The 13082-nt window shown below is 40.7% G+C and overlaps 1 protein-coding gene across 3 annotated transcripts in view; it reads left to right on the plus strand.

Annotated features, from left to right (window-relative positions):
• B4GALNT1 (beta-1,4-N-acetyl-galactosaminyltransferase 1) overlaps positions 1-13082 on the plus strand; it is a 2012712-nt gene that overhangs the window by 1880040 nt on the left and 119590 nt on the right. For all 3 annotated transcript variants that reach the window (XM_044083592.1, XM_044083594.1, XM_044083595.1), the window contains exon 10: positions 6349-6586. In XM_044083592.1, coding sequence (XP_043939527.1) covers positions 6349-6586 — 238 coding nt within the window. The remainder of the gene's footprint in view (positions 1-6348; positions 6587-13082) is intronic.

Below are 13082 nucleotides of genomic sequence, written 5' to 3' on the forward strand. Positions count from 1 at the left end.
GAGGCAGTCGGGAAGATTATCACTGTACCCAGAAGCCTGGCATTCCCTCACCAAGACAGATGGGTACAGTCGATCATATCCAAGGGTTACATAATTCCTTTCGAGGAAAGTCCTTCCCCTCAAGTTCCCTTCCAGATGTACCACCGGTCTAAGGGACATTGCAGAGTTAGAAATCGCAAAACTACTGCAAAAAGAGCCATTCAGCCAGTTACAATAGACCATTCAGAGCCGGAATCTACTCAAGGTTCTTTTTGGTCCCCAAAAGACGGGAGACTGGAGACCAATATTGGATCTCAGCAGACTCAACAAGTCTGTCAGGAAGACAAGATTCGAATGGTCACTCTTCAGTCAATTCTACCCTTCTTACAGAAGGACAACTGGATGTGCTCAATAGATCTTCAGGATGCGTACTATCACATCAAAATTCACAGACGCTCCAGGAGATTTCTCCGCTTTCGGCTGGGGTCCAGTCATTTCCAGTTCAGAGCCCTGCCCTTTGGTCTCACTACAGCCCCCAGAGTGTTCACCAAATGCATGGCAGTGGTCACGGCTCACCTGAGACGTCAAGGATTCCAGGTGTTTCCGTATCTCGACGACTGGCTCCTGTCAGCCAATACCAGGCATCAGCTTATACAAGCCAGGGATTACACAATAGACCTTTGTTCTCATTTGGGCATATCAGTCAACTTCGAAAAGTCATCCTTATCGCCTTGCCAGTCTATTACCTTCATAGGCGCAAACTTAAACACTGTTCGGATGTCAGCTACCCTTACAGAACAAAGAGTTTCAGACATTCAGACTCATGTCAGGATCATTCTGGCCAGCAAGAAGGTACAGGCCAGAATGGTTCTAAAGGTATTAGGTCTCATGGCTGCGGCCATCACTCTTCTTCCCCTGGCTCGATTCTACATGCGCCTCCTTCAGTGGATGCTGTTCACACAGTGGTCATACCGCAACTCTAATGCGTCACCAGATTCTGGTGACACAAACATGCAAAGAACATCTTGCTTGGTGGATCACATCGTCTCAGGTTCACCAAGGCAGGTGCTTTGTACCTCCGTCCCCGATAGCCACTGTCACCACGGATGCCTCCTGATCGGGTGGGGGTCATTATCAGGGCAGGATGGTTCATGGGACGTGGCAACCGTTCGAGTACCATCTGCACATAAATGTCCTGGAGATGAGAGCAGTGCTTTTAACGCTGCAAGCCCTCAACGACTTTCTTCCCGTAGGGACAATTGCAGTCCACACAGACAACATGTCTGTAGTTTGGTATATCAACAAACAGGGCGGAACCAAGTCCTACCCTTGTGTCGAGAAGCGCCAGACTATGGCAATGGGCGATCTCCTCTCATCGGTTTCTGGTAGCAACGCATATCCCTGGGAAACCAACATTATAGCGGACAGATTGAGCAGAGCTATTCTCATGCCTCACGAGTGGTCTCTCAAGCAATCCATAGCGGAAGAGATTTTTCTGGAATGGGACGTCCATGTTGCGATCTTTTTGCTACTCCCCAAAACGGCAAATGTCCAGACTTCTTCAGCCTCTTCCCTCTATCAGGCCATCCCCCCAGAGACGCTCTGACCCAGGATTGGCCCCAGGGACTTCTTTATGCCTTCCCTCCATTTCCTCTGATCCCTCAGGTGATCCAGAAAGCTACCGTTTTGAGAGCCAAATTGATTCTCATTGCCCCTTACTGGCCTCGACAAGTTTGGTTCCCGTTCCTCCATCGTCACCTTTTGGTGCAGCCGTGGCATCTGGACCCAGTGCCAGATCTACTGATTCACCAATCCGGTCAGCTGCACCGGTCAATCCCTTCTCTCAACCTCACAGCATGGTTGCTCCACTTCCTTCCTTAGCCAGGCTTCCTTTGATCTCTAACCCAGTTAGAGATATCATAGTAGCTTCACTAAAATCCTCTACCAGGAGGATTTACACAAGCAAATGGAACGTTTCTCTTATTGGGCTAACGCGCAAAATATTGATCCTTGTTCTGCCCCTGTTCAGGCAGTTCTGGACTTCTTAGCAGAGATTTTTCATGCAGGCTCCTCTTCTTCCACAGTCAGAGTTCAGTTGGCTGCTATTTCTAATTTTCATGTCGGGATAGCAGATCATAATATTATGTCCCATAGGCTCTGCAGGGCCTTCTTAAAAGGAATTTTCCTACTAAAGCCTCCAATCAGGAATCCTCCTCCTCAGTGGGATCTAAATTTAGTGCTGACATCCTTGATTCTTCCCCCCTTCGAGCCAGCTGTTTCTTGTTCCCTGAAATATCTTTCTTGGAAAACATTATTCCTAGTGGCTATTACATCTGCCAGGAGGGTGTCTGAACTTCATGCTCTTCGGTTCGACCCCTATTTGATTTTTTTTCACAAAGACAGAGTATCTTTGAGAACTAATCCATCCTTTTTACCTAAGGTCGCCTCAAAAACAATCTGAATCAATCCATTGATCTCCCGTATTTTTCCTAACTATTCAGATAGAGCTGAACAAAAGCTACATTATCTTGACGTCCACCGTCAGCTTAGATATTATTTGGACAGCACAAAAAAATTTAGAAAATCTGATCAACTTTTTGTTTCCTATGCGGATAATAAAAAAGGCCTTTCTGTTTCTAAAGTGACTTTGTCCAGATGGCTTTCTTCGGTCATCACTGAAATTTATAATGATCAGGGGCAAACAGCTGTGCTCAAAACCTAAAGCACATTCAACTAGGAGTTTAGCTACTTCTACAGCCTTTCAAGCTAGACTGCCTTTGGACACTATTTGTGCAGCGCCCACTTGGGCCACTCCTCACACTTTTGTTTCCCATTACAAATTGGACTTGGCCTCCAGGGACAGAGCCAGTTTTGGCTCTACAGTCCTCAAGAGTTTGTTCCATTGAGCCACCCAGGATAGAGGTGCTAGGGACGCGGTCCCATCAAGCAAGAATGAAGGCGAGATTGACAACTTAACATTAAGAAGTTATGTACCACCATAACGTTCCATGTTAGTTGTCTTCTCTCGCCTTCTTCTTGACCCTCCCTCCTTCCCCCTGGCCTGGACAGACCTTGTATAAGAAACTATTATGCTAAAGACCATTCAGACCTGGTCCTTTTTCCATCTGTAAGTTTCTTCTTCCTTTGGGAAGCATTTTATGCTTGGTGTTATTGCCCTTTGTCAACAAACGAGATCTGGGTACTTACTGCCTTGCATCATGGGATATGGGGCTGCCTCGAGCTGGTAAAAGGAGTTCTCGAGCTAAAGCAAGTGCCGAGTCGGAGCCGAGGATCGGCTCCGAACCCATCAAGCAAGAAAGAAGGCGAGAGAAGACAACTAACATGGAACGTTATGGTAGGTACATAACTTCTTATTCCCACAACCACTCTGCTGTCTTCAAATTTTAATACTTTTTCCTTCTGACATACTTTTGTCAGAATCAGCAATTCCTGCTGATATGATTACATCTTTGATAATATAATTTCTGGATGCTTTCTCATGGACAGGTTTGGAGCATATACTTAATGTACCCTTTCATTTAACAAATCCTGCTGTGGAATACCAATCCAACCACTTATTTGTGCTGTCATAAAATTAATGCAGTCTATTCCTTCTAGTTTCTCTGGTACAACAGAAAATCTCAGGTTTTCTCTGCATGCTCTGTCTTCTAACTGTATTTTTTTTTAAACAGCTCTTCATGAGAAGCCTCATACTCAGCCATCTTTTTCTTCATTCCAACCTATGAACTTTGCAGTTGTATCAGTTCATCTGAATAGCTAGCATTCAAAACACATCATCCAAAGCCTCCTTTAAAGACCTCATCAGGCAACACCTCAAGCAAAGTTGGCAGTGCCATGATTGCTCCCCAGGCTAGTGAAAGCGGATAAGGTACACATAGTAAACTTGAGTACTTGATTAAGATTGAAAACTATTCTCACAAACACTGGCTAATCTACAGTGTATGTACTGCACTTGTGTACTATGTATATATTCTACCTATGTTCCAAATTTCAGCTGTACACCACAAATCTGTTAAGTACCTTTATTTTTAAATAGTTTTGTTTGTTCTCTCCACTGTAACTGTTGATGTGCTGCATACCACTGTAAAAACATGTCTTTTGTAATTTGTGTGTATACTGATCATGTCTAAATGTATCTGTATTTTTTCTATGTGGAACTTTTCTCCCCGGGCCTCTGCTGAAATAGGGCCATTTCGGCTCAATTAGACACCCCCGGTTAACAAATGTAAAATAAAATAAAAAATAAAATAAATAGTTAAAGCTTCTTCCATTTCTCTAGTCTTTTGTTATTTCAGTTCATATATTCCTTCAAATGTTCATTTATTTTATCATCTCTGAGTGCATTTGACTTATTTTTTCCTCTAAATTACTGGAAGCTATCTCTTGAACCAATCTGAAGCTTGAACTGCATTTTGCTGAACAGCTGTAGAATCCTCCCCAAACAGTGTTTTCGCTTCACCTTTTCTGGTTGATTTTCCTTCAGATTCTGTAAATTTCTTCTTTGCTGGCATCCAGGCAGTAACTTGATCTTACCCCCCAAAACAGTTTCAGTGGCACTCCTTTTTTTCAGTTTCTGTTTTCACACTGGGAGAGCTAATGTGAAGCTGTTGATCAGTGTGCAGTCATTTTGGAAGTCCTCTTTGTTTCATTTCTTGTGGGATGCACTAATTTGCTGTTATCTTTCTTTATATGACTTATGGAGCAAATACACATGTATTGCTACTTTGCATTAACAAAAAAAAAAAAAGTAATCTCCGTGGTATCCCCGAAGTCTCAAAACAACCCATTAAACAAGTATAGTGGGCCCAATAACAAAACAGTGTAAGAAACTTCTCTGTGTGGAAGATTTTCAGTCCATATATCTCTAGTTAATCACTGTATGTTAATCAGATCAGACAATAGTAGTTGAAGTAGCAAACTTAAACTCGTCTTAAGTAAAAAAAAAAAAAAATATATATATATATATATATATATATATATATATATATATAATTGTACAGAATTATTAAGTATTCGAAAGTAATCCAAGCAAGGCAGGCAGTCTGTTTCCAGTCGAAAATCCTTTATTAAGTACACAGACAAGCAATCCAAGTAAAACAAAAATAGAGTAATAGTTTCCTTACAAGCTTTCTAAATATATATTTATACTTTTTATCAGGCAAGGGAGTGGTTTATTGTGCTGTAAGACAAAGTGTTATTGGTGCACATGTTAAATTCACATCCCTTCCCCCATCAGTGTGACATTCGAGCTGGTCCTGCCCTACTTAGTAGCTGTCATAATAATATAGCCCTTATGTACTTTAAATAAAATTTGTAATGATGTGGTACCTCTTATTTAACCAGATTATTAAGTAGAATATTAAGTCTGTGATTTTATCCAAGACAATATACTACATGGCTGGAAATATATCTACCTTATTCCATTTGGCAATAAAAAAAAATATATAAATATATACATATACGCTTTGCATGTAAAAAATCAATTGTAAAAATCATTTTCTGTTTTCATAATCTATTGTTAACAAAGATCGCTTTCGTCCTTTTAGACTTCTTCAGGTCTGTGTACAAGAACCCTAAAAACTATCTATAAAAATATTATTGTATAATTGGGTAGTGTTGTTATTACACATAATTTTGAATAAAGTGGAAAAAAAGAGAACCACAAAAAGAAAAAAATAATAAGAAAAAATGTACGATGATGGAAACAAATTATACACTTAAATTACAACTGATTTAAAATGGTATTTAAAACCAACTGGTAGAATAAAATAAAATAAAATTAGTCATGTAAACAATGTGGCAATTTTCTAAATTCCAATACACTTTTAATTGAACAGTTGTATAGTCCAGGCTTTCTAAAAGAGTTCAGCTTTAATTGCCACATGAATTCATGTTTCTCCAGAATATTCGGGATGTCTCCTTCAAGATCACCCATGTCTATGCGATCCAGGATCTGAAACTTAAAACCTGTGTGTCTTTTATGAAGAGAAAGGTGTTTGGCTAGTGCATTATTTTTACATCCAGAGTGGATTTCTGACAGATGACATGAAATCCTACATTTGAGTTTATTTACAGTCTTGCCCACGTAGAATGCATCACATTCGTTGCACTGTACCCTATAAATTACTTTTGTAGTGTTACAGTCACCCCCTGCACTGGTCTTAATGATTTTCTGTAAATAAGGACAATAAAAACTGTCACCTTGCTGTATAAATATACAAAATGTACAATTAGTTTCACATCTTTTCGTGTTTCTCTCATATGGTCTAAGTTTAAATTCAACAAAACCTCTAATGTTCCTTGCATTTATTTTGCATTAACAGATACTTATTATGTTTGTTGTTACAGGTTGGTGGAGCTGTTAGAGAAGTAACAGGATATTCAACAACGTATCGTCAGAAGATCACAGTGGAGGCAGGTGGAGATGATGGAGACTGTCTTCACACTCGACAGGGCTTTCATCACATAATCAAAGGTTTTCCAAATTGTGTGGTCACAGATGGAGTGATTAATTTTTTCTTGGCCAGGACTGAGAAGGCGCGGCAGGTGGGGTTTGACCCCAAACTCAACAGGGTGGCACATTTAGGTAATATATTTATAATTATCTTAGATTTTTTTGTATGTTTGCTTATTTTGTTAACTTTTAGAAGCTGATGGAACTGGGTGATTAATAGAATTCAATGTAACATCACTGATACTGAATTCAAATGCTGAAACACTTGCGTGCATGGAGCATTCTGATTACGCTCCGATATAGAGAAAAAGACAAACCAGTTAAGCACCAGAATGGCGCATGACCCCACCTTAACAAATGTTAAGCACCCCCTACTTATGTTGTTAAGGTTGGGTCCCATGCTAGGCAGTAAAATCTGTCTGTACTGACTAGCAAATGACAGTGTCACAACAAAACATTTGATCTGATGTCATTTTCATTCATTCCTCAATGTGTGGGTCTCGGATCCACCTCTGCCAATCTCATTAGATTCTTGGATCCGACTCTCCAGCTCCTCCCTTTACCCACAATGCCCCTTACTTTCCAGATTACCTCAGATCGTGTTTGCTGCTAATAAATATGCCAGAGGGCATAATTACTTGTAATAAAAATTATAATTAAAACAAGAAACAGGATAGAGACAGAGTAGGGGCTCAGACTGGAAACAGTGGTTTCCATATACCTCATCAGATCACTCCCAAAGGATAAGGACTGGGGGGAAGAAGGACTGTCCGATATTACGAGGTCTGGATATAAAGGGAGTCAGCCAGCACCATGATCTCATTTCTTTCTTACCATTGGAGCCAGAAGCAGAGTGATAGTCAGTGCATTGGTTGAGCCACATCAGAGAAAGATGACAGCTAATGCTGAGTACACTGTCGTGGAACTTCCCATGTGTTTTTTGACTAATGTCTGAGAAAGTTAATAACTATCTCTGCTGTGGCAAGCAGATAACTCACCATGACTTTCATCCTTTTTGTTTAACTTGTTTGCGCCCATAACAAGACGTTCCTGTCACTTCTATGCTTGCTTTAATAGTAGAACTATCAAGTGTAAGGCTGAGATTTTAGCTAAACATTTTAGTGAGTCATTAAAGCCTTCATGTACCATGATCGCTGGTCGAGCTGAAGTTGATCTTAGCTTGTTGGTTGGGTCTGGGGCCACTTCGCAGGTTCTGGCTTCCGACTGTTCCTCCACCCTTCACCCTTTTTCTTCTCCCAGGTTGGGAAGGCAGCATTCCCTGTTCCTCAAGAAACGGAACCTCATTACCAGGAATCTGTGGATTCTGGAAATCATTCAAAGAGGTTACAAACTCATGTTCAAACAGCCTTTAATTCTTTTATCTTCCAAGATATTCCTCCAAACTAAAAGGCTGAGGCATTAAACCAGTACTGCTTCTGTGCACCCAAGGCTTGGTGGAACCTGTACCAAACTCTTTGAAAAGAAAAGGTTTTTACTCCAGACTTTGCCTAGTTCCCAGAAAAGGCCAGTTCTAAACTTGTCAAGGCTCAATCAATTCTTGCATGTCCCAAAATTCAAAATGCTAAATCTTCAAAAACTACTGCCCATGATCTTCCCCAGTGCCTTCCTGATAATCTTAGATGTAAAAGATGCATACCTCTACATCCCCATAGAAGAATCTCACAGGAGGTTCTTAGGCTTCAGAGCAGGTGTGAAGCATTATCAGTTCTGTGCTCTGTTCTTTGGCTTGTCTGCTAAACCCAGAGTTTTCACAAAATGCCTAGCCTCAGTGATAGCCTTCTGCAGGACAAAGGGAATTCAGATTTACCCTTACTTAGATAATTGCATCATTCAGACAACAGATCTAGGAAAAACTCAAAGCAGCTCTGCTTTACGTCCAAAATATACTGACTTCAGTGGGGTTCACCATCATTACCAAAACATCTCAGAATAACCCCACAAACAGGATTGTGTTTCTGGGAACTTTACTGGAGGCATCTCTCCAGATAGTATTTCTTCCCCCAGACAAGGTTACCTTCAAAAAGCTCCTTGTCTCAGATACCTCACAGCCAAAGAGTATCACAGGGCCCTAGTTTACATTGCCTTTTGCATCCTCATGATCCTCCTAGCCAGAGTACATATGAGGAAACTGCAGTGTTGCCTCAAAAATGTGTGGTCCCAACGTTTTCACTTCCTTACCTTCAGGATAAAACTTCTTCCTTTCTTCAGGAAAGAGTTTGCCTGGTGGGTCCAATCATGCTCCATCAATTCAGGCCTTCCCTTCAGGTTCATCCCTCAGGGCCAAACTCTGGCAAAAGATGCCTCAGAAATAGCCTGGGTAGCACATTACAACAACTTCCGGACTCAAAGCAGATGGGACTTCCTGCTCAGAAACAAACAAATCAACCTAAAAGAACTGATGGCAGTCTAAAAATGCTTGATTGTCTTCAAAGAACAATGGAAACTAGGAGTCCTCCTGGTAAAGACAGACAATACCACGGTTATGTGGTACATAAACAAATGGGGGAGACTCGCTCTTACCCCTTTGTTGCTTAGCTATGGACCTTTGGGAAGCAAACTAGTAGATCACCTTAGCAGGAGCTTGTCAGACCCCCATGAGTTTCAACTGTATTGGGATGTTTTTCTCAGCATAGTCAAAGAATGGGGTGTGCCACAGATAGATCTTTTTTTCCATGAAAGAAAATACTCATTTGGAAAAGTTTTGCTCCAGGAACAAACCAAAGTCAGCCTGGAAGACAGATGCCTCCTCCTTTCCTTGGACAGGCCTATTGCTGTATACACTTGCTACCTAGAATACTGCTGAAAATTAGGGAAGAAGAACTGAGGGTCATTTCAGTAGCTCCATATTGGCCAAGGCAGCACTGGTGCCCATATTGCTCAGTCTAATCAACAGGAAACCATGTCTGCTTCCAGAGAGAGTGGACCTGTTAACACAGAACAAGGACACCATCATATACTTCAACCTGCACACACTCAAATTGACAGCTTGGGTAATACCTTGATCCCATGGAAGGGGTCATTCCTTGACAAACATGTCTTGGACATTCTAAAAGAAAAGTCACAAAACAGCCAGCACCCAACTGGAAAAGGAGTATTTAATATGTTGCACCACAAAACATGAAAAAACAAACTGGTTTCGGCCTAATGGCCTTTTTCAATGTATATTTCAGCCTGTAGTCAACCACTTATTTATATACAAAGCCTTAATTGATCATAAATTGAACAATTATAGATGCTTATTTAAACCATGTGGAAATAATCCACCCAGTTTCACAATCCATGATTTCCCTCTTTTTTTTTTAACAACTTATGCCAACCTGTTTTTAAGAATCTGTTGCCCATAATTCTGTCAATAATAATACATTTAAATGTAGCTGTATTATGTAAAATAGGCTCCCTGTTACGCTGTCGCAGACGTAGGTTGTCGCATGTGCCTTTGTTGAACTGTGAAGCGCGAAAAGGCAAAATAGCGAAGCGGCTTTTCAACAAATTCTTTCCCTGGGAAAGAATTCATTTGGCCGCTTTCGCTACTTTGTCTTTTCGGCAGTGCAGAGCGATCTCAGAGTTGGTATATTTAAGTAGGGGGATGGGGGGGCACATTTGTTCTCATTCAAATACTGGGCAAATTCTTGTAGATATATAACATCCGATTTCCACACCATCCAGCAGTCATCCAAAAGCCATCACCAAATGTCTATTTCATCAAGAAATATGTTGTGATTACTATCACAGATTATAATCTGTTCAAGATAACCCATGAACAGATCAGCATATATGGGAGCAAAAAAATGCACCCATAGCTATACCAAGCAACTGAATGAGAACAAATGGGGCATAAAATTCACAGTCAGTTATGATTTGACATCTATTTTTTTTCTGGATGTAACCATATATAGACAACCGGATGGTGCCTTGTCTAGCTCACTATATAGAAAACCCCATCATTCAAATACATTATTACACGCCTCCAACTGTCATTCTAAACACATCATTTCTAACATCCCCAAATCGCAATTTATGAGAATACACAGGATCTGCTCCAACACGGAGGGCTATAAGCATTTTGATCAGGATTTAATTAATCATTTTAGAGAACATGGTTATCCTATGGCCAAGGTGTTTAAGACCGGTAGGGAGGTTCAAGCAACTCTCCAGAAATGATTTACTTACTTATAAAAAAACGTCAGTTCCAGAGGGATCACAAAATCAGGTTCACTACTACTTATGGCAGAAACACACATGAATTTTTGGACATAGTGCAACAGCATTAGGACATCCTGTTTGCTGATGGTAAATTATGTGACATGTTAGGGGATAGATGTTTAATTTAATTTCGGAAAGGCCAGACTTTGGGGAGTCATTTTAGCCATTGTAAACTATATACACCATTGGAACATTCAGTACAGGCTACACTAGATGGGACCAAAGTGGTGGGATGCTACCCTTGTGGGCATTGCTCTTTTTGCAAACATATTCTTCAGACGAAATAATTCACTAGCAAAAACACTCCAAATGTTTTTTCTATTAATGTTTTTTTCTAACTGTAGCAGCAATTGTGTCATTTCCCTTGCACTTTTCTCCTGCTCAGCTTTTTATGTTGGCCAAACTTCCAGACCTATTAAATTTCGTATTTCAGAACATCTCAGTAACATTAGAAATAAACGTCTGACTAATGCTCTATATAAACATGCTATTTTACATAATACAGCTACATTTACATTTATTATTATTGACAGAATTATGGGCAACAGATTCTTAAAAACAGGTTGGCATAAGTTGTTAAATAAAAAGAGAAATCATGGATTGTGAAACTGGGTGGGTTATTTCCACCTGGTTTAAATGAGCATCTATAATTGTTCAATTTATGATCAATTAAGTCTTTGTATATAAATACGTGGTTGACTACAGGCTGAAATATACACTGAAAAAGGCCATTGGGCCGAAACCTGTTTGTTTTTTCATGTTTTGTGGAGCAGCATATTAAATACTCCTTTTACAGTTGGGTTTTGGCTGTTTTGTGACTTTTCATATTATTTTTGAGCCTTGGCACCTGCCGTCCACGCAGAATCCTTTGCTGCGTACATTCTAAAAGAAGCCAGGAGACCTAGAACTAAAAAGTCTTATTCCACCAAATTGGAAAGATTTATCGTATGGTGTAGACCAAATGGACAAAGCCCTTTGCAAGCTCAGATCTCTTTGATCCTGTCATACTTATCAAGCCTTTTTGAAAAAAGACTGTCCTGCTCCTCATAAGAAGGCTTGGTCATTCTCTTTCTTTGTTCCAACTTCAGCTATTATTATTATTTTATTATTATTATTATTTTAGCCTATTTACCTTCTCAGCCTCATTTCTTTTTCCATGCTCTCATTAAACAGATTCTGACAGGGGGTTGTCCAAATTAGGCCTTCTAGAAAACCTCTTGTTCCCCCTTGGGACCTCAGTTTCATTCTGGTAAAGCTCACCTTCTCACCTTTTGAAGCAGCTGCTTCCACAGATATAAACCAAGTTGGTGACAGAGATTTCTTTAAACTAGACCATAGACTTGCCTACATTCTTTCCTAACTCTCTAAACAAGTAAGAAAGGATCTTTCATACTTTGCATGCATATGGGCAACTGCATTACTGCTTGGATGGGACCAAGAATGTCAGGAAGTCAGGCCAACTTTTTGTGGCATTTGCCAGTAGCTCTGAGGGAAGATCAGTTTCAAAGCAAATAATTTCCAAATGGATCTCCCCCTGTCTCATTTTGCTACAGCTGTCATGGTAGGAAGCTTCCAGACTTTGTGAGGGCACATTCCACTAGGGCTACCACTACATTTGCTGACTTTCTTAAAGCGGTGGCCACTAAGGGCATTTTGTAAGCCACTACTTGTTCCTCTGTACATATCTTCATCAGACATTACCATCTTCCTACTTTTTCCAAGTCCAGAGCAGGGTTTGCGACTACCGTCTTGTAGGGCATCCTTTCCTCTCCTTAGTCCTTCCATCCACCCTTCTTTCAGCTTTGGGAGTCATCCCACAAGTTAGGACTGCAACATGAAGAACATTGTACAGTTATGTACACTTATCATAAATGTAGATGTTCGAGTGTATTCACTGTTGCAGTATTTCCCTTCCTCCTTCCATCTTGCCGATGAGATAGGCTTGGTCATTCTCCTTCTCAGTTCCAGGTTGCTCTTTCCTCCTTGACACATATTCTGGAGTCTGAGCTTAAGCCCCTGACCATAAGGACCTGCTGGGGGTCTCTTACCTGTTTGGGACAAGAAAGCGCTGAGTTCATGGCGCCAGCCAATTCCCCTTATACCCATACTTTGTGACATCGGACATAGGGTCCGCTGGCTTCAGAATAAGGGTAAAATTCTCTAGTAGTCAGACTGTCCAAGGCTTCCGTGGTAAGAAGTCCTACAAGTTAGGACTGCAGCAGTGAATAGACTCTAACATGTACATTTATGGTAAGTGTACACAACTGTACTTTCTCCCTTCTTTTGGAAATTGCCAGGGGGCAATTACCACAAGCTTCCTCACAGACTGGATCTACTCACAATAGAACAGGGGTGTTTGATATACTCCAACGTCAATCTTCAACTGACTGCCTTGATGATAGGG

This window comes from Protopterus annectens, chromosome 9.part0 (genome assembly GCF_019279795.1).
Source record: "Protopterus annectens isolate FY-2018-M chromosome 9.part0, PAN1.0, whole genome shotgun sequence".
Lineage (NCBI taxonomy): Eukaryota > Metazoa > Chordata > Ceratodontiformes > Protopteridae > Protopterus > Protopterus annectens.